The 24,747-nt window shown below is 45.7% G+C and overlaps 2 protein-coding genes across 5 annotated transcripts; both read left to right on the forward strand.

Annotated features, from left to right (window-relative positions):
• The first annotated feature begins 1,398 nt into the window (after nucleotides 1-1,398).
• On the forward strand, nucleotides 1,399-3,122 carry LOC123059464 (epidermis-specific secreted glycoprotein EP1-like). The gene has a single exon (XM_044482034.1). It carries the CDS (start codon nucleotides 1,446-1,448, stop codon nucleotides 2,787-2,789), a length of 1,344 nt encoding a protein of 447 aa, XP_044337969.1. The 5' UTR covers nucleotides 1,399-1,445; the 3' UTR covers nucleotides 2,790-3,122.
• A 7,756-nt stretch (nucleotides 3,123-10,878) lies between these two features.
• LOC123063503 (CRM-domain containing factor CFM9, mitochondrial) lies at nucleotides 10,879-16,397 on the forward strand. 4 transcript variants are annotated; one of them, XM_044487302.1, is made up of 6 exons: nucleotides 11,689-12,059; nucleotides 13,057-13,218; nucleotides 13,585-13,915; nucleotides 14,332-14,733; nucleotides 15,417-15,785; nucleotides 15,884-16,397. In XM_044487302.1, exons 1-5 carry the CDS (start codon nucleotides 12,019-12,021, stop codon nucleotides 15,783-15,785), a joined length of 1,305 nt encoding a protein of 434 aa, XP_044343237.1. In that variant the 5' UTR covers nucleotides 11,689-12,018; the 3' UTR covers nucleotides 15,884-16,397. The 4 variants fall into 4 exon arrangements, with proteins under 4 accessions (XP_044343241.1, XP_044343240.1, XP_044343237.1 ...); XM_044487304.1 differs by having other exon boundaries at nucleotides 12,004-12,059; nucleotides 15,889-16,397; XM_044487306.1 differs by lacking the exon at nucleotides 11,689-12,059 and adding an exon at nucleotides 10,879-11,233 and having other exon boundaries at nucleotides 13,594-13,915; nucleotides 15,417-16,397.
• The last annotated feature ends 8,350 nt before the right edge of the window (nucleotides 16,398-24,747 follow it).

Below are 24,747 nucleotides of genomic sequence, written 5' to 3' on the forward strand. Positions count from 1 at the left end.
GTGTTTGATCGTCTGCCTGCTACTGACTGGACATAGTTGACTTACAAAAAAAATGAAAAAATGAAAAAAAAAATCAAGATTTTGAAATGTGTATGAAATTTTCAAAAAATGTTCACGAAATTATAAAAAAGTTCATCAGATATGAAGAAATGTCATTGAATTTGAAAAGAAGATCATCAAATTTGAAAAAAGTTCATCAAACTTGAAAAATAGTTCATAGAATTTGATAAAAGTTCATAAAAAATAAAAAAAACATTGCATTTGAACAAAAGTTCATCAAATTATTAAAAAATGTTTATCAAATTAAAAAAATCATCAATTTTGGAAAGCAGTTCATCAAATTAGTAAAAAATTCATCAATTTTGGAAAAAAATCAGAAATTTTAAAATGTTCACAGATTTTTTCTACAAATGCAAAAAGATGGGGAAAATATTATTTTGGGAAAACGAATTTGAAAAATAAATAAAATAACAAAAAGAAAATAAGAAAAAATTAAAAAAATAAAACCGCCTTGGAAATGACCAACGAACCGGGACCAAAACCAACAATAAAAAACAAGTTAGAAAGCAATAGTTGTTTGATGGCATAATGGTTACTGTCATTGGCGTTGAAGAAAGTGATCGCGAGTTTGAACTGCGGCGGTGCATCTTTTTTGAACGTTTTAACAGAAAAGGCAGGAGATATATGGGCCGGCCCAGCTCGCAGCGGAGGTGTGGTGCGTTTTAGGCACCCGTTTGCGAAAAGAGCTATAACAGGCACATGAAGCAGCGCCGGTCGTTGGAGGAGAGAGTGTTTGCTTCGTGGGATCTTTTTTTCCACACGATAAGTGCCTGGATAAACATGCACCCCAATGAGTCAACGTGTTCACTGTGCTCAGCGAAGAACAGTACTCCCTCCGGCCTAGTTTATAAGGCCCCTTTCATTTTGAGCCAAAGTTTGATCAGTAATTTAACTAATAAAATATAAAGTATATATTACGAAAACTATATCATAGAAAACTTTTTTCAAATACAAATCCAACAATATACTTTGTGTAGCATATACTTTATGTATATATTAGTTAAATACATAGTCAAATTTGGACACAGACTACAAAATCACTACGAGGGCCTCCATCCTGCACATGCATACGGCGGGCAGTGAGCTGGCCACCGGCACAGCCCGTCGGCGCCGCCACGTTGCGTGTACGTACATACGCGCGCGCTGACGGGTCGTGAACCAACGGCACGCGGCGGCGCCATCCCGGCCGCGACGACGACTTCCACGCCGGAATTCCACGTGCTTCCTTTCCATACCGATCCCGATCCGCGTCCAGGTCGCCGCGATCCACCGATCCACCGATCGCTTATAGTATAAATAACCACGCTCCATCGATCGTTCTTGCACCACAGTGCTCGATCCACTATCTCATCACATCACGATCAAGTCACACACAGCCCACGACGATGATGCACCGTGCTACGATCGTCGGCGTCGTCGCGCTTATCGGCGTCCTTCTCGTCGGCGGCGGGGTTCGAGCGCAGCCGCCGCAGCGGTTTGACTACCCGGCGGCGAGGGCGCCCACGACCTGGGCCAACACGGACGCCGGCCTGCCGCACCACGTGGTCTACACCGACGGCTCCGTGGCGCGCGTGGCCCTGCTGCGGCTCAACCCGGCCGGCTACGGCCCCTCCTACGCCTTCGGCTTCTTCTGCACCGGCCACGGCGCGGCCCCGTGCGCCGACTTCCTCCTCGGCGTCGCCGTCGTGTACTCCAACAGCGGCGCGCTCATCACGTCCACCACGACCGGCGTCCCGCAGGTCGTCTGGTCGGCCAACCGTGGCAGCCCCTTGGGCGAGGGTGCCGCAGCGGAGCTCACGCCTGAGGGCGACCTCGTGCTCAGGTCCGCCAACGGCTCGGCGGTGTGGTCCGCCGGCACCAAGGGCCGGTCCGTCGCCGGGGTGACCATCGGAAGCGACGGCAACCTCGTGCTGCTCGACGGGCGCAACGCCACGGTGTGGCAGTCGTTCGACCACCCCACAGACGCTCTACTCGTCGGGCAGTCACTCGGGCACGGTGCGCGGCTCACCGCCAATACGTCGGCTGCTGACTGGCGCGACGGCAGGTTCTACCTCGCCGTCGAGGACGACGCCCTGAGCGCATACGTCAACGCCACGCCGCCGCAGCGCTACTACCACCTCGGCTTCGGCGAGACCGCTGCCGGCGCCCACGCGACGTACACAAACGGCAGCCTCACGGTCTCCGCGCGGCCCGGAGCGCCGGCGCTGGCGACCATCCAGCTGCCCACCGTCGTGGCCGGCACGGTGCAGTACATGCGGCTGGAGCACGATGGCCACCTCCGGCTCTACGAGTGGCGCTCCGGCTCGGGCTGGGCGCCGGTGTTCGACGTGCTGCGCCTCTTCCCGGACGGCGGCTGCGCGTACCCAACCGTCTGCGGCGCGTACGGCGTGTGCACGGACGACACGCAGTGCAGCTGCCCCGACGCGGCCAACTTCCGCGCGGTGGACTTCCGGAGGCCCAACCGCGGCTGCGTCCCGACGAATCCACCGGCGACGTCCTGCGACTCATCGTCGCGGGGGCAGCGCGCGCAGCACCGGCTGGTGTCGCTGCCGGGCACGGGCTACTTCAACGACCACGCCACGAGCATGCGCGCCATGGAGAGGGTGAGCGAGGAGGCGTGCAAGAAGGCGTGCCTGGACGACTGCGCGTGCGCGGCGGCGCAGTTCTACTACGGCCGCGACGCCGGCGACGGGTTCTGCTACCTGCAGTCGGAGGTGTTCTCGCTGTAGACAGTGCGGACGGAGGTGGTGCACTACAACTCCACCATGCGTATCAAGGTGCAGGCCAAGTCAGCCAGGATCTGATGATGGCTCTCCTCAGCACTACACATACATGCATCACGGCAAGGTTCACGAAAAAGTTTGTTACCAATAAAGTTCTCGGTTATTTGTACAAAATCCGTTTAATTAATGTCGGACGTGAGAATGACATGAATCTTTTCTCCATTCTTTCTACGTTAAGAGCATCTTCGATAAGTCATGTAAAAGGCTCCCTAAAATGTATTATGCAGTGTGTCTCCGGCGGATCTCGCACGATTCGAAAAGTGGTTGTCTTTGATGTATCCAATTTTTGTTCGTCTTTGTTCATGTGTCTTGAAGTTGGATCCCTTCGATCTAAGTTTCTTTTCATCGGCGAGAGATGTAGTTCTGATGCATTGGTCCCATGGGGCTTTAGTACGGCGATCCAGACTGTCTACTACAACAAGTTATGCCTGACTCTGGCGAGGGAGGGGTGATAATGGCAGCGCGCGTTCGGCTCACTTCAATGCTATGCCTGACTCTGGCGAGGGAGGGGTGATAATGGCAGCGCGCGTTCGGCTCACTTCAATGCTATGCCTGACTCTGGCGAGGGAGGGGTGATAATGGCAGCGCGCGTTCGGCTCACTTCAATGCTTGTAGTTGTTGCTAGATGGTCTATAAATATGGATGTATTGTTATTTCTTGTGTTCGCTGTATCGAAGATGAATAAATTGAAAAAATTTCCTGAAAAAAATTGGATATAGGGTGTCCTTATAATTTAGTGTCCCCGATACGCCCTCCTCTAAAACTGCTTTTCTTCTATTCATCTTTAAGCTAACATATAGATGGCATATGCATCTCTATTTTATATCAACATAATAATTCAAATAATGTTGTTTCTGACACACATAATTCATCATTTCAAAACCACAATTTATGAAGTTGTCCAATATTCAAATTCAAATTAAAACATAACAAATGGTTTATTTTTTTTCTGAGGAACCGACAGGAGCACCGTCTTTTCATTTCAGACCAGAAACGAAGAGTTTATGTACAGAGGTGACAAGTTTTTACGGGAAAAACTGCCAGAAAACTGCAAAAAGAAAACTGTCAAAATATTCAGAGTATAAACATAATAAATGGTCTAAGTCAATCAAACAAATAAATATATAAATAAGTGTATTGACTAAAAGTGACCACATGTGTTGTTCATGCCCCGCATGATTTTTGATTTACCGATGCATCTCAAGAAATTTCTGAAATCCACGTTCACCCCTCTATGGCACAACAACTGGCACATAAACTTTGTTCCCCTCGTTCTCATAGCGAAAATCTTGTTGTTGTTCCCAGTCGTCCTCTGTGATCACATAATGGGAGCACACACGCGGTCAATGATGAGCCACAAATCGTTTTGGTGTCAGAATCTTGCAAAGCCACGAACAATGGGAACGCGAGCTTGCAGAATTTCAAATGTCCGTTTGACATGCTTTCTACACGTTTCTTGATGCATCACATAGTGAATTCTCCTGTTACCTTGAGGTCTGATAGCGAAAGTGCCTAAGAGCATCTCTAGCAGACCCGTATAAGGCCCCGACCCACAAAATAATCGTCAAAATAAGCATCCGCGCATAAAATGCTGCCCGACCAGACCCAGCAAACGCGTCCAGTCCGTAAAAAAATTTGAGGGGCGCGGTAAAATCCCATCCCCAACCCGCGAAAACGCAGGTTTTCGTCTCGCCCCGACGGTGCCCCGTATCCCAAAAAAGCGGTTGGCGGGAGGGGCATTTCAGCCCGTGCCCTTTCCCCACCCCCTTCCACCGCCGCCCGCCATTGGTTCCGCCCGTCCGCCGCCGGCGATTCCGGCCAAATCTGCGGGCGGAATCGCGCCAGAGGGGAGGGAGGGGGCGCCCCTACCCTCTTCCACCGAGCCGCTTCAGTGGCTCCCCGGATCCGCCATCCGAGCCGCTTCACCGGCTCCCCGGATCTGCCATCCGAGCCGCCCTTAGCCGCCGTCGCCGCCTCGGGATCCACCGCCGCAGAGCTACCGCCTCGAGCAGCCGGTGAGTTCTTGTACTTGTACTTGTGCTTGTGCCGAGCGGTATGCATAGTTGGTTAACGCAACGATTTGAATAATTATTATAATTTGGGTGATTGTTGTATTGTAACATTGACATTTTTTCTTATATTGCGAAATAGTAATTCTGAATATGTGCATATGTGTCCAATTCAGATAAAACCACATTTGATATGCGGGCTGGCACCCGCGTCGGCCAACAAAACCATTTTTCCGCGAACTGTAAACAAGTTTTGCGGGTCGGCGATATACGGGATCTACTAGAGATGCTCTAATAAAGCTTGAGCTCCTCAGATTTAAAGTTTCAATATTTGCAAAAAATACACATATACATCTTCTATAACATTAAGGTCCCTAGTTTTAAAGAGCCCACATTCAATTGAGGTTCAATTAGAATTGGGTCATTTGATTTTGAACGGGTCAACAATTTCTCAGAACCCTCTCATTCAATTCTTTTATACTATACACCATGCTTCCTAATTGTTAGGACCTCACAATTAATTAACGTATTCGGTTTAGAATTAGGTCAACTGATTTTGACTGGGTCAAACACTTTCTCAAGCTTTCCCATTCAATTCTTTTACTTCACCATGTTTCCTAATTTTGAAACTCTTCCATTCAATTGAGTTATTTTAATTTTGAATTTTGTTTAGATTTAGACAGGGCAAACGATTTTTCAAATCAATCAGCAACAATCGACCTATAAAAATATATCAATTCCACACATCCTCCCACCAAGTGGAAAAAGTAAGTGTCACCATGTGATATTGTAGCATCAATATAGTAGTACATGCAACCACTAACACATAAATTTTTTCCACATAAATATAGGTTGATTAACGGATAAGACAGAATCACACTACGAATGACATGTCAAGTCACCGCATTATAAAAAAAATAAAACATACTATCATCTCCCCACCCGCTAACCTAAGTATTCCATCTATTCCAAAATATAAGGGTTATTAGTTTTGTAGAAAATCAAATTTCTTTAACTTTGACCAAGTTTAGAGCAAAAATATTGACTTTACCAGAATATGAAACAAAAAAGTATGGAGATTCATTTCATGATGAATTTAAAAATACCAATATGATATTACATATATATATATATATATATATATATATATATATATATATATGTAGCTTTTACCAAACTTAAAAGTTTGACTTTTCAAAAAAGTAACACATCTTTTTTAAGGCGAACTAGGGTTTGGCTGGTACGCCGCCGGCCGCCGCGCGTGGGTGCCAGCGTTTTCAATCCCAGGACGGCACCGCGGTGCCGTGGCTGGTCTCCCTATCTCCTCACTGTTGTCCGTGGTGGCTGTACACCAAGGTTTTCAGGAGTAGATTGCTTTTGTCTGTTCCATCGTCCACGGCCGGAGGAACATGTCTTGCAGGGAGTTTTGATGTCCTGTGTGTGGATTTCGTGATCTAGTCTGTGTACGTTTGGCGTTGATTTGGTCGTCCGTTGGTGTGGTACTCCATCCGTCCTGACGAACTGATCGTGGACGTCGTCTTCTGTCCCCCCGTCGGCTTTGGCGACAGCAGGTTTTTCTTCCCTCCACGGCTTGCCGGCATCAAGGGTTTCTGTTTCATCGAGATTGAGATTGGGTGGAGGACCGCCAATCCCAATGAATCTTATCAGTTGGAACTGCCGGGGAGGGGGAATTCCCGAACAGTTCGCAAAATCGCGACGGTCTCTCAGTCGCATTCCCCCACTTTTGTGTTTCTTTGTGAGACCAGACAGAAAAACTGAAAAGATGAAGAGGATTCGAGGTAGACTTGGGCTGAAGGGTTTTGAAGGGGTGGATGGTAATGGACTCGGTGGTGGTCTAGCTTTGTTTTGGTATATGAGGCATGTGTGGTTGATATTCTGGATAAAGATGGTCGGTTCATTGATGCCTTGGTCCGGATTAATTCAGATGCTGAGCAATGAAGACTTATGTGCGTATATGGAGAACCACGGGTTGAACATAGACACGCGATGTGGACAAATCTCAAGAATCTTAAGAATGTTTGTGACAGACCATGGTTGGTGGTAGGGGATTTCAACGAAGCCTTGTGGGATTTTGAGCACTTTTCTGCCATGCCAAGACCGGAACGTCAAATGATTGCATTCAGAGACACCCTAGAGGTTTGCGGATTGGTGGACTTGGGGTTCTCAGGGATCCCATTCACGTACGACAATAAACGCAGTGGCGCGGTAACAATGTTCAGGTTCAGTTGGACAGTGCTACAGCAACTAACACTTGGCGAAATTTGTTTCCGGTCTCATCTGTGACACATGTGGTGTCCCCCTGTTCTGACCATGCAGCATTGGTACTGAGAGGGGAGCAGGAACAAGGGCATGTGAAGCCGAAGACTAGGAGGTATGAAGTGCTTTGGGAACGGAATGCAGCTCTGCCGACCGTGATAAAAGAAGCCTGGGACTCGGTGGGCTCCGTCGATAATCTTGGCAAGCTACAGGAAGCTCTACAAAAAACGATGGCAACACTGGGTTCTTAGAGCAGTAGGAAGTTTGGTAATGTAGCGAGAGAGTTGGCTAAATCTCGATCACAGCTTGAGGAGCTGATGAACATGAATGCGGGCAGACAGGAAATCAGAATAATCACAGATAAAATGAATGAGCTCATCTACCAGGAAGAAATGATATGGTAACAAAGGTCCAAATTTTCATGGCTAAAAGAAGGTGATAGGAATACAAATTTTTTCCAAAGTAAAGCTGTATGGAGGGCGAGGAAAAATAAGATCAGAAGTATCACGGACAACATTGGCAATGTTCACACTGATTTTAATGAGATGGCAAGCTTGGCTACGGAATATTTCAAGGGCATCTTTTTGGCAGATAATAACCTTGATGCTGCTGAAGTCTTGGAACTGCTAGAAACAAAAATCTCATTGGAGGATAAGGAGAGGTTATGTGCGCCGTTTGGGGAGAAGGAAATTGCTGCTGCTTTGTTTCGGATAGGGCCATTGAAGGCCTCTAGCCCTGATGGATTTCTGGCGCGTTTTTATCAACGTAACTGGAGTACCTTGAAAGATAGTGTGGTTGCGGCAGTAAAGGATTTCTTCACGACAGGAATATTTCCGGAAGGGCTAAAACTCTACTTCTATTGTGCTCATACCGAAAATTCCTAATCCCACCAGCCTAACCCACTACAGGCCAATCAGTCTATGTAATGTTACTTACAAGGTCATCTCTAAATGTCTTGTTAATCGTTTGAGGCCTTTACTGGACGATATCATCTCAATTGAACAAAGTGCATTCATACCGGGAGACTGATTACAGATAATGCCCTTGTTGCTTTTGAGTGTATTCATCATATAAAACAGGAAAAAGATCCAACTAAGAGTTTTTGCGCTTATAAACTTGATCTATCCAAAGCGTATGATCGTGTGGACTGGTCGTTCTTGAAGCAGGTGATGCAAAAGTTGGGTTTCTGTCACAGGTGGGTGGACTAGATAATATCGTGTGTCACCTCTGTGAAACACTCTGTCAGATTAAATGGGACCCTCTTGGATTCATTTGCACCATCGTGTGGTCTTCGGCAAGGCGATCCTCTCTCCCCGTTCTTGTTTCTCTTTGTGGCTGATGGTTTGTCATCTATTCTCAAACATAAGGTGGCATCAGGTGATATTACTCCCATCAAAGTGTGTAGGCGCGCCCCGGGCGTTTCACACTTATTATTTGCAGATGATACTATGTTATTTTTTAGGCTTCCAAGGTTCAAGCGGAAAATTGTGAAATCAGCCGTAGAACAGTATGGTAAGGCAACCAGACAAAAACTGAATTATGAAAAATGCTCCTTATTATTTGGTAAATCTTGCCCTGCTATTGTGCAAGAGGAAGTTTGAGAAGTGCTGCATGTGGAGTCCACGGTTTTTGAGGAAAAATACTTGGGTCTTCCAACACCCGATGATGGTCGGATGTCTAAAGGACGATTCCAGAACCTCCAAATGAGTTTAACTAAGCGATTAATTCAGTGGGGTGATGGTCACCTAGCACATCCAGGCAGAGAAGTACTTATAAAGTCAGTTGCGCAAGCACTTCCCACGTACATCATGGGGGTGTTCAAGCTTCCATACTCTGTCTGTGATGAGCTCAGGAGAATGGTCAGGAGCTTTTATTGGGGATCGGCCAGAGGCAAAAGGAAAGTACATTGCCGTTCTTGGGAAAAGCTCATGCAACCTAAAAGCAGAGGGGGAGTCGGTTTCAGAGACTTTCGGATTTTTAATCAAGCATTGCTTGCTCAACAAGCTTGGCATCTCATTACTAGACCACATAGCCTCTGTGCTCAAATCTTAAAGGCCATGTACTATCCTGACGGCAATCTGGAGGACATAGTTTTTAGTGGAAATGCATCCTCATCGTGGCAGGCTATTAGCCATGGGCTAGATTTACTGAAGAAGGGTATATTGTGGAGAGTGGGTAATGGCAAAAGCATATGAGTTTGGCGTGACAGATGGATTCCTCGTCCCTACTCCTTCAAACCAATTACTACCCAGGGGACGTGTAGGATCCGATATGTGTCTGATTTGTTGAACAACAATGGCTCTTGGAACGTGAATTTGATGCAGAAGTATTTCTTACCTGCTGATGTGATGGAAAATTTGAAAATTAGAGCTTCTCCCAGGCAAGAGGAGGATGAGATAGCTCGGGGACCGGGTAAGTACGGTCGCTTCTCAGTTAAAAGTGCTTATGACTTTGCATTTGAAGAGGTTAATCGGGATTCAGCAACTGGTTCGAGCTCTGTTCCTGATGGCCGACGGAAAGGGTGGCAGCTAATCTGGACATGTGAGGTACCCCCTTCTGTTCGTAACTTTGCTTGGAGGATTGCTGTTAACTCCTTACCGACTTGGCAAAACAAGCACAAGCATGGTCTAGAAACTGATGGAATATGTCCGCTATGTGCGACTGAGATTGAGGATAATTTCCACCCTTTTGTATGATACCCTCTTGCTCGTGAACTGTGGTATACCATGGCAGAGGTCTGGGTCTTGCCTGAAATTAATACAATTGTTAACACAGACAGATAATGGTTACTACATGCACTAGAACCTCTCCCGGACATTGAACGATCCATGATGTTGATGACCTTGTGGCGGTGCTGGCATGTCTACAATGAAGTTGTTCATCACAAGCTTCCTCCCCCGTCTGAATCTTCTAAAAGGTTCTTGGTAAGCTATTTGGACTTGCTCATAGGGCTAAAAACTGATCTATGTGATGATCCTACTAAAGGAAAATCGATTATCTCGTACCGGCAAGAAGTAAGAACCATACAGCCAGGTCATGAGGCTAGATGGAGTTTGCCTCCGGATGGCTGGGTTAAAATAAATTCGGACGGGTCCTTTCATGATAGAGCAGCTGGAGCCGGTATGGTCTTGCAGGACGACAAAGGTGCAATCATTTTCTCTGCTTGCAGAGTGCTTTTCTCATGTCACGAAGCATTGGAAGCGGAACTCAGTGCTTGTATGAAAGGACTCTCACTTTCAATCCAGAGAAGTGAACTGCCAGTTGTTATAGAGATGGATTCCATGGTTGTCGTGAGCTGATTCAGTCACAAGATCTAGATAGATCGATTTACTATGCTATTGTTAAAGAGATTAGGCATTTGATGAGCCTCCGTAGAATTTGTATTACTCTTGTTAGCCGTTCTTAAAATAAGGTTAACGATAGTCTAGCTAATTTTGCTAGGATGGAGGGTAGGACTATGACCTGGCTTGGTTCAGGACCTTCAGTTTTTTTAGATGTAGCTCTGGCAGATTGTAATGACCTTTCCTTGTGAGTAATACAAGATTACTACCCGCAAAAAAAACACATCTTATATTTTGAAATAGTGTGATTATTTTTTGAAGAAACCTAAAAACATCAAACCTAAAAACAGAACGGTTCAATGTCGTTTCAAGAAGTCGTTTACGTGCGGGGGGTCAAATGGAAAATGAAAAAATGGCCTAGATTCGGCTGAATTGGGAGCAGTTCCTCTTTTTTTTTTCCCCACCTAGCATCCATATCGGGCACCGCCGCCACCCCTGCCCCGCGCGGCGCCGCCGCCCCTCCGCCGCCGCCCCTGCCCGGCGCGGCGACGCCGCCCCTCGCCGCCAGGCGCGAGGCTCCAGGCCCGCCCCTCCCTCGCCGCTCCGCGGGGCCGCACCACCACACCACGCCGCGCCGCCACTCCCGCCTCCCGCCGTCCCGCGCCGCCTCTGCTGACGGCTGGGGAGAGGGGCCGCCGCCGCCGCCTGGTCCACGTCCAACCCGGACCAGCCTCCGTCGCCTCCTCCGCGCCAGTCCAGAGTCCAGACCGGGAGCAGCCGAGCAGGAGCCAGGAGGACCAGCTTACCGGGGCGTCCGACGCCGGTACGATCTGATCTGGTCCCTCTCTTCTCTTGTCTGTCTCCCAATTCGTTGATCCTACCATGAAGCATCAATATGTGAATTTGTGAAGTTTTCTGAAAATCTGAACCACTGAACTTGTGTTGCTTTTGTTGTCTTCATGCGATTAGAGAACTTGGATTGGCATTTGGTAATTGCTAATTAGAGAGATTGGATTGGTAGTTTTTGATAAATAATTAGAGAGATTGGATTGGTGTTTGTTGATAAATAACTAGAGATTGAATTATGTGGCTGTCACTTGCTATTGCTAACTGCTGCTCCTATATTTCTAGTTGCTTGCTGGTTACTTTGTGAGTTGTTACAAAGTTTTGAGTCAGGAATTATCATTTATATGAAGTAGATATTATCATGTGGTTGCTGGTTACTCTGTCATGTTGTTACAAATTTTATTATCTATTGATTGGTGTATTTTTTGCTAAACATATATTTTTTATGGCTTAAAAAACTGGACATCGAACCGGTGAACCGGCATCCGACCTGTAAAACCGACAGCCTCACCGGTTTGATTACTGGTTTGGTATTTTAAACTATGCCCGCCCTACCTCCAGCTCAGGCCCGGCGGCTCACTCCCACACTACTTCTCCTCGCCGCGCCGCCCGGCAGCCGGTTTCTCCTGCTCCCCTATTGGTTTCCTCCCCTTCCGCAGCTCCTTGGCCAGCGCCAGCTCTTTCACTCTGCGCGCCGTCTCCTACCCGTCCTCTTCCGCGTGCACGGCCTCTTTTGCGAGGGCCGCCACTGGGATTGATAGGATGCTCCTCCACCACCTGCTGCTCCTCTGTCATGTGCGGCGGTAAGCGGCCTGAATTCGGTCTGCTAATTTAGGATTTTGTTATCACAGATCCTTGCGGGTTCTGCTTGCTGTCGCTTGTCCTACCTTCATTGGAGATTCCATGTTTTTTTGAGAAATTCAGTTTGTGTTTCTGCTAATCGAATTTCTGGACATCAGATACTTCTGAGTTTGGTAGAAATCAAAGTTTTCTCTGGATGCGATAAATCATGCATTAGTAGCTAACGAATATTGCTTGTGATGAAACTAGTCTATTTTTATCTATCTGTTAAGCTGAATGTTTGAGTTAAATGCATCTGTATATTATGTAAGTTACATGTTAACTCTGGACCTCTTGAAATTGTGCATCTGCATTGAGTATATTTATCACAACTCATGTGGAACAAACCGGGTAGAGGTAGTGTCAAGGTAAATGTGGATGCATCTTTCTGTGCTGAAACCATGTCGGGAGCTACGGGTGCTGTTGCTCGTGATGACAGAGGTGAATTGATTGCAGCGGCTACATGGTTCATCCTCATGTTTGCACTGCTAATTCTGCGAAGATACATGCGATCCAAAACGGTATTTGGCTTGTGCAAAGAATTGGCTGTAACTCGCCGATAATCTCGAATTTGATAGAATGCAGTTGAGGCTTTTAACCAACAGGAAGCTTGCTATGGCCCTGAAGTGGCTGTCATTATGGAGTGCAAGCAAATGGGTTCAGAGTTTGCAAAAAATCTTCTTGTGTTCATTGCTTCCGAGAATCAAACTCTGAGAAATGTAATGAATATATTTCCAGCCGTATGAATCAAATGAAGTTTTGGGGAAGTTCTATCCCAGACTTTATTTCTCATCTTATTGTAAATGACTTATCCATTATTTGTGGAATAAAGTCTATTTGCTGTCAATTTTTTTATCACAACTCATACGGATGGAAATATATTCATTACATTTTTTGCACTTCAACTGTCTAAGTGTGTTATTGAAGATAGTAAGAGATTGTTCTTCATTCTTCTTGCAGGCAAGTCTTGAATTTTTTTTATGATGCATTGTCAAAGAGTAATGGACAATTAATGGCAATCCGTCTTCTGTCGCGTCAAAATCTGAGGAAGCTGGCTGCTTCCTTCACACTCCTTAATCCATCCCAGAAGATACTGCTTTCTCCTCCCCCTCCGGCTCACAGGTAGTGAAACTGTTTTGTTGATTCTCCTCTCTTTCAATCCTTAATTCTATGTTTTCTGCATACCACATGGCCAAAATTTATACCTCATTTGCTTGTTCATGAAGTGTCAGAATTTATCAGTTGCAGCTGATTCATGCAACCAAAATGTGTCTTAATTGTAATAGTTCTGTATGAAGTGTGGTTGCATTTTTCACATAGTAGTATCACTTGACATGATTTGTCAAATGTGGTCTATTTCGTCACTCAATTTCGTGTCTTAAGTGTAAACGTAAGAAGTGTCTACCAAGTACGTAAGACATGGCTTATCGTTTTGATCATAGTTTGTCCACAAGTTGAATTTAGTTTTCCTCATATTTTGCCTTCTAGTTATTGCAGATCTGATGCTATTTCCCCTAGCAAATGCTTAAGCCCCTTTTACCCGTTTATGTATTCACGGGGTGTTAGATGGGCTAGCTATGAATCAGTGAATCTGGTTTTGTCTGATGATGGGAAACCCAAGTTTGAGATTGAGGAGGTGGAGCCTTCCAAGAAGGGGAGGTTTTTGACAAAGAGGCGTTTGAAGCTTCAGAGGAAGCGGGAAAAGAGGAAAAGGAAGGAGGCCAATAAAAACGATCCACGTCGTATCAGACCCAAGGGGAAAAAAATAAAACAGAAATTTCCTACACCTGAAGCTCGTCTCAAATACAAGATCGAGAAGGTATCAACAAGTTAGTTTTATTTTCAACCTTATTTTCTTTTTTGTCCATTTGGTTTGCTTTGTTACTTCCTTGCTTTTTTCTATATTATGAATAGGACTTGCTAATTTCTACTCAATATTTAATCAGTCCTTTATTTCTATTCCACGAGTATTGTGCTTTCCTTACGTTACTTTTTTGGTAGCTATTTTTGTCATGATGCGGTTGGCTCATTTGGAAACTGTGACTGGCCATTTAATATTGTTGAAAATGACATAGTCTTCTACCAGGATTGGCCATCATTTAGTATTTGCCGTTTAAAATTAGCTTGTTTGATGGAAACTTTCAATACCACCGAAGCAAATGGAAAATAAGATGCTTAATTTCTCATTTTGATTCGTGGAAGAGGATTTATTAATATGTGTTGTTTCTCTTCCAGTCCAAATTAAAAGAAGCTATGTTGGTTGAGAAGCTAAAGAGGTACGAGGTTGCGAAAGCTGAAGGCCCTGTCGCCAAACGAGATGATCTCGATGGTGAGGAAAGATTTTATTTAAAGAAAGTTTCACAGAAAAAGTCAAACTATGTCCCGATTGGAAGGCGAGGAGTATTTGGGGGTGTAATTCTGAACATGCATTTGCACTGGAAGAAACATGAGACTGTCAAGGTCATCTGTAAGCCCTGCAAACCAGGGCAAATCCAGGAGTATGCAAATGAGATAGCTCGGCTGAGTGGTGGTGTCCCTATTAATGTTATTGGAAATGACACCATAGTCTTCTACCGAGGAAAGGACTATGTTCAGCCAGAAGTCATGTCACCAATTGATACACTGTCAAAGAAAAAGGTAGGTAGGATTATTCTGTTTCCATTGGTTTGTCTCAAGTTGATGCTTGCTAATGGTTGCTAGTACGTAGCAACCAGAAACTGCAGAGAATTTCCCCTTTTGCTATTCTTTTGAACTTTCTGTTATTTTCTTTGTGGATGGCAATGTTTTGCTTATAATACTGAAGGAGTGCAGCTTCCAGAATTTATGTTTTAGAAAAAAAAGTATTGTAAGGAAAAAGAATAATCAACAAAGTGGTACAGTTTATATTTAATACACAACATTGTAAACTGTAAGATGAAGGGGAGCCTTGGCGCAGTGGTAAAGCTGCTGCCTTGTGACCAAGAGGTCACGGGTTCAAGTCCTGGAAACAGCCTCTTACAGAAATGTAGGGAAAGGCTGCGTACTATAGACCCAAAGTGGTCGGACCCTTCCCCGGACCCTGCGCAAGCGGGAGCTACATGCACCGGGCTGCCCTTTTTATTGTAAACTGTAAGATGCTCAACATTATACACTTTAGCATGGTTTGACAGTTAACATCACATCAGCGGCACACCAGCAGCCTGTTCCTAGTTCATATGTCCAAAACCACAGCTTAAGTTCAGTGGCAGTATTTGGTTCTGATCATTAGTCATCAGGCTGACTGTATATAAGTGCGCATCTTTTCAAATGGCCCCTGACACCTGGTCTTCTTTTTATCCCAGGCACTTGAAAAATCAAAATATGAACAATCACTGGAGACAGTTCGGCGTTTCATCGCAATCTCTGAAAAGGAGCTCGAACTATACTATCGGCATGTTGCACTCTATGGAAAACCACAACCCCAGAATGCTGATCTGGTCCATGGTGGTGGTAGCCAGGCTTCTTCACCGGAAATGGAGGAATTGAATCATGGAAAGGACCAAGGACCTCATCTGGCTAGGAATGCTTTCTCTAATGTTGACATCATGGATACATCCGAATCTGATGAGGAATATGACTCTAGTAGTGAATCTGATGCCAATGATGTTGCGGCTGGAGATGCTGTAGACAGTTCTGAAGATACTGATGTTTCTGATCACAGGCTGTTCTAGGTGAGTGAGGTGCAGTTACCTCTTGTGGCACTCTTCATAACGTTGATTGCTTCAGAGTGAGCCACAATATTATGACATGGGCATTTATCTTCATTTAGGATAGATCTGACAGTTCTCAAGACGATGTTAGTGTGCTCAAATCACTATGGGTGCAAGTGGGGCGTGGCTGGCCCCTAAGCTGCTGTCCGGCCTTGCAAACCAAGCCAAATAAACGCCGCTGGACAGATCGCACTTGCTCAAGCGGGTTCAAGCTGCTCTGCCTGCTTTGTCCGGTGGGCATCCCACATACCCCGCAAGAAGAGTTGGCTGTCTCCCGATGGAAATCCACCAGTTCCATCTCCTCCTAGAGGCTACAACCGGCAGCAGTGCCACCACCTCTGTCGCCAGTGTCCCCTGCAGTGCATCATGTGGTGTTTGTCATCAGCATAGTAGCCAATTGTGCCAGCTGCCATAAGCAAAGTAAGAGAGCTTGGATTTTGACCATCCTTTTTCTGTAGGTCCTATAAATTTCATGTTCCAGAGTTACTTGCTAGTAAAGACCCAACATTGCCCTTTGCTAAGTTTAATCACAATTCAGTGCGATGGTGGTCAGCTCATGCACTTCACCTCTCACACACCGTTGGCAATCTCCCAGGGCGATGCTAATGATATCGAGTGGTGTTCCGCGCGTTGATGCAGTAATACTGCACCTCATTTTTTGTCTTCTGATTTTACTCTGTAGTACTTGCTCTTTAGTACTCCCCCCTAAAAGAAATATAAGAGCTTTTAGATCACTAATTTAGTGATCTAAACACTCTTATATTTCTTTACAGATGGAGTAGCAGTGAACTCAATCTGCAATTACTCGACCTCCCAGGCTGATACTATTGAGTTCTTCGTGCTGAAAGAACAGAGGACAGGCAGAGAGGCTTTGGTCCGAAGCAAGGCTCTGTCTGAAGCTTGTGTGTTGCTGAAGCTTCTTTGTTTACCGAAACTTTTACGCCTCATGTATCGCAGTACTAATGTCGCCGGCCTAATCGCATTCGTGCAAACACTTTAATTGCCTCCATACTTGCTTGAAGAGACCACTTTAGTTAGGTCAAAATATAACTTTACCATGGAAAACACCTCCCTGCTTTGTGCACAGGAACTCATCCATGGCCTCCCATCTGCCACTAAATGCAGCTGATAAAATGTTGCCTCATGTTTCCAAAAGTGCCCTCAGCCCTCACGGTCAAAAAGGGTGCTTGTGGGGAGGGCTTGCAGTTGCAGATACGCAGCTGTCAAAAGGCCAAAGTGTACAATACCAGGGTGGCCTGCTGTATTATACTACCGTTTGCCCTTCTCACTTTTCGGCAGGTCATCATCTTCTAATCCACTCGGATTATTGTTTCATGTCAAGGCCTTAGTCTGGTTGTGATTGTGATGACGTGTGGACCCAAGCTCCGCCTCCGCAGTTAATAATAGTGCTGTGTAGCATCCATCAGATTTTCAAAATTGTAGTATATCCTGAAAAAATTTCTGCCACCACAGGTTTTAGCGTGTACTCCCGAGGGAGATTCAAATAAGTCCAAGATCTAGAATATATGTGGATCAGTTATCTTTTGGGGAAATGAAACATATTACTGCTATTTTCTTATGCTGATGGAGAGCACCTCAAACATACGTTTTGTTGTACCGAGAAAAAGCCATTGTCGACCAAAAGTTTGGTGAGTTCAAAGTTGAAGCCTACAATTTGCATTGTCTGCATTATCAAAGTATGTACCTGTACAATCCCTTGGCTTGGCTATGCCTCCTATCTTGTGAAATGATAGGATTGAAATAGTATGGAAAATATAATTCAGACAACAATGAATTAGAAAAATAAGGAAATGAGATTATGCTTACCCACTCTAGGACGACGACCGGGTAAGAGAAGTAGGTTGCTAAAGTGGAAGGCAGCGTTCATTATTATGGAGGGGTTATTTCCTTATTGGGGGGTAGATTCAACGGGATGAAGAGCAAGGGAAATCTAGCGAAGAATGGGGTTCAGATTGTGCGATGGACTAGGATTTGAGTCACAATTTTGGTTTGTGTATTGAGGGGTGAGGGGGCTAATGCCCCCCTACCCTAACATAAGGTGGGAGGGGAGGACCAATGTATATGTGCTGAATATTATGTTTACGATTTGTGCTATAATTAGACTTATAATTAGCAGTGAGTTAGGTGTTTGAGTCAAACACGTGTAACCCGAGCCTATATATAAGGGCACCCTGTGTAGCCGAATAGACAAAAAGCATGTACACTCATATAGGATCGCACACATGTCCTCGTACAAGTAGATAATTATACTCATACGTCTGAAAAAACGGCCAGCCCTCAGAACATGTATAATCAGCAATTCTAGGGGATTGAGTTGTCTCCGCAAGATCTGGCTTGCAAGATCTGGGCACCCCCAAAGTGCCGGTTCTTCCTACGACTTCTGCTTCACGAACGGCTCTCCACGGCGGATCGTCTTCAGCGACATGGCGTTCCAAACAACTACTTCTGCGGGCTATGCGAACGCAACCTGGAGAGAGCGATGCACCTATTCAGCCACTGCCCCTTCACCAACACACGGCATGGTGCAAGATCGCTGGCTCCTCAAGATGCGCTGCTCTAGTGCCTGGTGCATGGACTCACTAGATAAGCTATGTGTATTTGTTAAATACTAAGGATGAGGCTCTACACTACTTTAAAGTCTATAAGGCTGAAGTTGAGAACCAACTTGACAAGAAAATAAAATGAGTCCGGTCTGATCGTGGTGGAGAGTACTTTTCTAATGAGTTCGATTTATTCTGTGCGGAACATGGTATTATTCATGAGAGGACCTCTCCCTACTCACCTCAGTCAAACGGGGTTGCCGAACGGAAAAACCGTACTCTAACTAATTTGGTTAACGCCATGTTAGATACATCGGGTTTATCCAAGGCATGGTGGGGGGAGGCTATATTGACATCTTGTCATGTCCTGAATAAAGTTCCCACAAAGGATAATGAGACTACTCCCTATGAGCAATGGGAAAAGAAAAGAACTACACTCTCTTACTTGCGCACTTGGGGCTGTTTGGCGAAAATCAATGTGCCGATAATCAAAAAGCACAAGTTGGGACCAAAGACCGTGGACTGTGTTTTTCTTGGCTATGCCAAGCATAGCGTTGGCTATAGATTTCTAGTGGTGAAATCTGAGGTACCTGACCAGAAGGTCGGTACAATTATAGAGTCTAGGGATGCTACATTCTTTGAGGATATTTTCCCCATGAGAGATACGCAAAGCAATTTTAGACTGGAATCTGATGAGACTCCTGAACCTGCTATTCCGATGGAATATTATGAACATAAAAGTGATAAGAGTTCCACGGAGGATGACGAGGAAGCTCCTGTTAGGAGCAAGAGACAGAGGACTGTAATGTCCTTTGGTGATGATTTCCTCGTGTACCTCGTGGATGATGATACTCCCAGCTCCATTTCAGAAGCTTATGCATCACCGGATGCTGACTACTGGAAGGATGCGGTCCGTAGTGAGATGGATTCCATCTTGGCTAACGGGACATGGGAGATCACTGATCGTCCTTATGGTTGTCGACCATTAGGATGTAAGTGGGTGTTCAAAAGGAAGCTTAGGCCCGATGATACTGTTGAGAAGTACAAGGCTAGGGTTGTGGCCAAGGGTTATACCCAGAAAGAAGAATAGGATTTCTTTGACACTTATTCACCTGTGGCTAGACTGACAACCATTCGAGTGTTACTCGCTTTGGCTGCCTCGCATGGTCTTCTCATTCATCAGATGGACGTTAAGACGGCTTTCCTTAACGGAGAGCTAGACAAGGAAATTTACATGCAACAGCCGGATGGCTTTGTAGTAAATGGTCAGGAAGGAAAGGTGTGTAAGCTAGTGAAATCTTTATATGGCCTGAAACAAGCGCCTAAACAATGGCATGAGAAGTTCAACACTACTCTGACATCTGCTGGCTTTGTTGTGAACGAAGCTGACAAATGTGTATACTATCGCTATGGTGGGGGCGAAGGAGTTATACTGTGTCTGTATGTCGATGACATACTGATATTTGGGACCCACCTCAAGGTCATTGAGGAGGTCAAGTCCTTTCTATCTCACAACTTTGAGATGAAGGACCTGGGTGTGGCTGATGTTATCCTGAACATCAAGCTACTGAGAAATTCTGAGGGTGGAATTACACTTTTGCAATCCCACTATGTTGAGAAGATTTTGAGCCGTTTTGGATATTCGGACTGCAAACCTTCTGCAACACCATATGATCCTAGCGTGCGGATTCAAAAGTTCGAAGGCACGGCTGTAGATCAATTGAGATATTCTCAAGTGGTTGGTTCACTGATGTACCTAGCATGTGCTACTCGTCCTGACATCTCATTTGCTGTGTGCAAACTAAGCCGGTTTGTTTCCAATCCGGGAGATGTGCATTGGCATGCTGTTGAGCGAGTGATGCGCTATTTGCAAGGTACTACGAACTATGGAATTCACTATTCTGGGTACCCGACGGTACTTGAGGGGTATAGTGATTCGAATTGGATATCTGATACTGATGAGATGAAAGCCACAAGTGGACATGTCTTCACACTTGGTGGTGGTGCTATTTCCTGGAAGTCTTGCAAGTAGACGATCTTAACCAGATCGACTATGGAAGCAGAACTCACAGCATTGGACACATCATGCGTCGAAGCAGAATGGCTTCGAGAGCTTTTGATGGATTTGCCGGTGGTTGATAAACCAGTGCCGGCTGTCCTTATGAACTGTGAGAATCAAGCAGTGATTGCCAAGGCTAAGTGTTCAAAGGACAACATGAAATCCACAAAGCACATAAGAAGAAGATTGAAATCTGTCAGAAAATCAAGAAACTCCGGAGTAATAGCGTTGTATTACATCCAGACGGCTAAGAATCTGGTAGACCCTTTTACGAAAGGGCTATCACGGATTGTGATAGAAAATGCACCGAGGGAGATGGGTATGAGACCCACGTAAGTCGTCATGGGGGTAACCCAACCTATGTGATCGGAGATCCCGTGAACTAGGACCTGGGAAAACAATCCAGCGGTCAACTGAGGAGAGTATCCTTAATTAACCCACTCCATTGGAGATGCACAATACTCTCAATTCTGTAAGGCAGGCTGACTTTTGTCTTAATGTGTTCCAAAGCTTGTGTAAGCAAGATGCTAACCTACAGAGCATTCTTTGGAGGAACACACCTATGTGAGCCCGACTGCTGGTCACAGTCTATGAGATTGGGTAATCTCTAATAAGCTCATGAGAAGGTACGGAGTATGACTAATAAGCTCCACCCATGGGGTTTAGCCTATGGCAGCCACGTATCAGCTGACAACAGGCGAAACTTCTGCACGCCAAACTGAAAATTCAAGGCATAGTCCATTGTTCAGTTGCGAAGAAGTCTAATCCTGTTGCTCTAGGTGGAAGTTCAACTTAACAGTCTCCACTGAAAATTCTGGTATATCAAACATTGTTTGGAACAGTTGACAAACTTATGTGCCTTGAGATCTGGTGGGGAATTGTTGGATTATGGATGGGCTTAGGCCTTTATAAGACACTAATCCCTGGTTAATCTTGAGGCCCATATATGAGATGGCAGGTGGTGGGAAGTTTAGTCCCACCTTGCTAGTTGAGGAGAGTTGAGACCCCTTTATAAGGGCTGCTCTACCACTTGCCATTGGGAGCTTGGGAAGAGGAGTGGTACACGTGCGCTCCTCCTCCTCCGCCGCCCGCCTCGCCACGCCTCGCCTCGCCTCGATGCGCGCGCGCCGCGGGTTGCGGGAATGAGCCGAGCCGAAGCTTATTTTTTCCGCTCAGGAACGAATTAATTAATCAAGGATTAATTAATGAGTTGCTAACAGGTGGGCCACTGGCCAAGACTCCCTTGCCGGGGTGCGACCCTTGCCCGGACCCGCGTTGCCAGGATTCGTCGACTCCCTTGCCGGGAGTGGGCCGACTCGGTCGTGGGCCTCGCCAAGGCCCACGACTTTCTTCCTTACGGACTATATAAGAAGGCTCTGGCCAGTGAAGTAACCCAGTTCGGTTCACTCACTCCCTCTCGCGTGACCTAGCCGTCATCTACTGTTCCTCACTCCGTGCTGCCTCCGGCGATCCCATCCCGACGACCGCGTGCACGACTGGTCGGGAGAGCAGGTTCCTCCGGAACCCTGTCGTTCGAGATCCTTCCCGGGAGAACGGCAATAAGGTTTTTAGGGAGCGTCTTGACGCGACTACTCCCGATCCGTCCCCAACTCTGTTCCCCTCTGCTTCCACTACTTCCTCTGCATTGACACCATGGCCGACGGTGCCGCCGCTAAGAAGAAGGCCACGAACAACACCGAGGCTGCCGCTGCAGCCGCCGCGTTGGCCTGGCCAACCGGAGGGTATGATCTGTTCATCCCTCGTTTACTCGTACTTATGCTAGCCGTATATGTGCTGCTCATAGAAGGTTCGATTCTATGTTCTGTACGTGCTAGTATGCTTAGTTATTGCTATGAGATGCATACCTTTTATGCCATGCTTACTGTTTACTCGTGGATAAGTCTAATCAGAAAAGTGCTAATATTTCCAACAACTTGAACCCTGGTGGGCTGGGGATACCATAATCCCTCTAACCATCCAATCATAGGTTGGTTCGCGACCCCTTCCAATTTACTAGACGTGCACCCCCTGATTTTCATGGGATGGGTCCCCTTCCACAACTAATTCCAATCATTAGCTGCCACGTTGAATCAGCCCCGTAACACCCCGTAACCCTTTGTACACGTAGCATTGTCGATGCGAATATGGCGAAGCACCGCAGGCTACAAGATCCGGCAGAAGTCGTCCACCTCCACAGGCTGTAGGTTGCGCGTCTAGGTGTATGTTTAGTTGGAAATAATTTGGATTTAAGCTTTTCCTACATAATGTATGTCAATTAGTAAACCAATTACTTTTTAACTTACTATCATATACCCTCTAAGCCGAAGGGGTATGTTTTAGTCTCCATCGTTGATTCATTTAAAGAAGGGCGTACTGAAGTGGAAGTGAAAAAAAATCATATGACTTTCTTCGTAATAGAACGAAGTTAACAAGAGTGTGTTCCTCCACTACCTCACAATGGTAGTTGATTCCAACACAATGGGCTATTACGTAATGAGAGTAGGGAGCGATAATAGTTAAACCTATTGACACACTAATCAAATAAGTTCCGTGTATTGCTCTCCCACTCAGCAAAATTTCTCCCACACTTTCTTCTTTGATAAGATCGTTCCATTTACTACAATTCCTTCCTCCTTATTATGGACTTGGTTGCCTTCCATTGATATATTGCTTTCATGGTGTCATTTTCATATATGGGTGAAATCATTTGGGGGTTCTCATTACACCTAAACATTCGTTATGGCTACATAATTTTCATTCAAACATTAGTTTTCCCAAATCACATAATTAATGAAGTATTACAAAAGCTATGGTGTAGCAATTGAGAATTCTATCTCACTGATCACTTTTCATCTTTCAAGCTCTCTTCTTCCCGACCTTGGCATGCAACCTTTGACCAGGATATGACAGGGCAAGGGGCTCGCCAACCGCCGAGTCAGCCTCTTGGGCCCAACTGCCAGACCAGGGTCCCACCAACTTGAGAAACAAGCTACTGGCACCCGGCATGGTTCGACGGGACCAAGGGGCGCGAGCCCATTGGTGGTCTGACCCAAGCCTTGTAACCCTAGCTCAGCCGGCTATATAAGGCAAGCTGGAGATATTCTCAGGGATCAAACACATTCTCGATCATCCTATAGCTAGGGTTCTCACCTACCACCATCTTCTTCCTCTCTGCCGCTAGGCCGAGAGCTTGTGACTCAAGAAACCGATCTCTCCAGTGATCCTCCCGATTGTCGGTGAGCACTCGAGCAATACAACCACGAATGTGTTGTTTGCCATTTGCATAATAGCCAATTGTGTCAATTTAGCCAAAAGAGCTTGGATTTTGACCAGCACTTTTCTGTAGGTCCTGTAAATTTCATGGTGTGTACTGCATATGCTAATAAAACATCCATTTCCTGGATCCGAAGTATAATCCGAAATCAGTGGAAGGGTGGTCTGTTCATGCACTTAACGTTCTACTGCTAGCAACCTCCCAGGGTGATGCTAATGTAATCGAAGTGGTGTTTTGCAATTCTGTGTAATGGTGGTCTGCTCGTTCATGCACTAACATTTTTGTCTTATGATTTTACTTTGGGGTGCTTGCGCTACTAACAGGGAATTCAACCTGCAGTCATGGTGACCTCCCGGTGCTGTTATCACTGAACTCCGAATCCTGAGAAAACAGAGGGCAAGCATTGGCTTTGATCTGAAGCAACGTTCTAGTGGTTTTGCCTGAAGCTTTTGTGCAACGAAGCTTGTGTGACATCTAACATGTAACGTCACCGACCTGATCACATTCACGCAACACTTTAAATCATTATTTTCTTGTGTGAGGAAAAAAATTGATTACATCAAAATGTATTCTTCTCAGTACAAATACTTACACTTGTAATATTGGTTGTAGTTTCTGATGATGGTTTGCCATGGAAAAGTGTGCTTGTAATATTGGTTGTAGTTTCTGATGATGGTTTGCCATGGAAAAGTGTGCACTGAAACTCAGTCCTGGCCTTCCACCTTGACCAAATTAAATGCAGATAGTTGATACAATGTTTCCCTGATGTTTCCAAAAGTGCCCTCAGCCCGCACGGTCAAAAAGGAAGCTTGTGGGAGGCCTTGCAGTTGCAGATACGCAGCTGTCATCAAAAGGCTAAAGTGTACAATACCAGTTCGGCCTGCTGTATTATACTGTTCCCCCTCCTCACTTTTTGTCAGGCCATCATCGTCTAATCCACTGGGTTTATTTCTGGTCACGGAAGGAGTTTGGTTGTGATTGTGATCACGTGTGGGCCCCAAACTCAGCAATTAATAATGGTGTTGTTTA

Source organism: Triticum aestivum, chromosome 3A, assembly GCF_018294505.1.
Source record: "Triticum aestivum cultivar Chinese Spring chromosome 3A, IWGSC CS RefSeq v2.1, whole genome shotgun sequence".
Lineage (NCBI taxonomy): Eukaryota > Viridiplantae > Streptophyta > Magnoliopsida > Poales > Poaceae > Triticum > Triticum aestivum.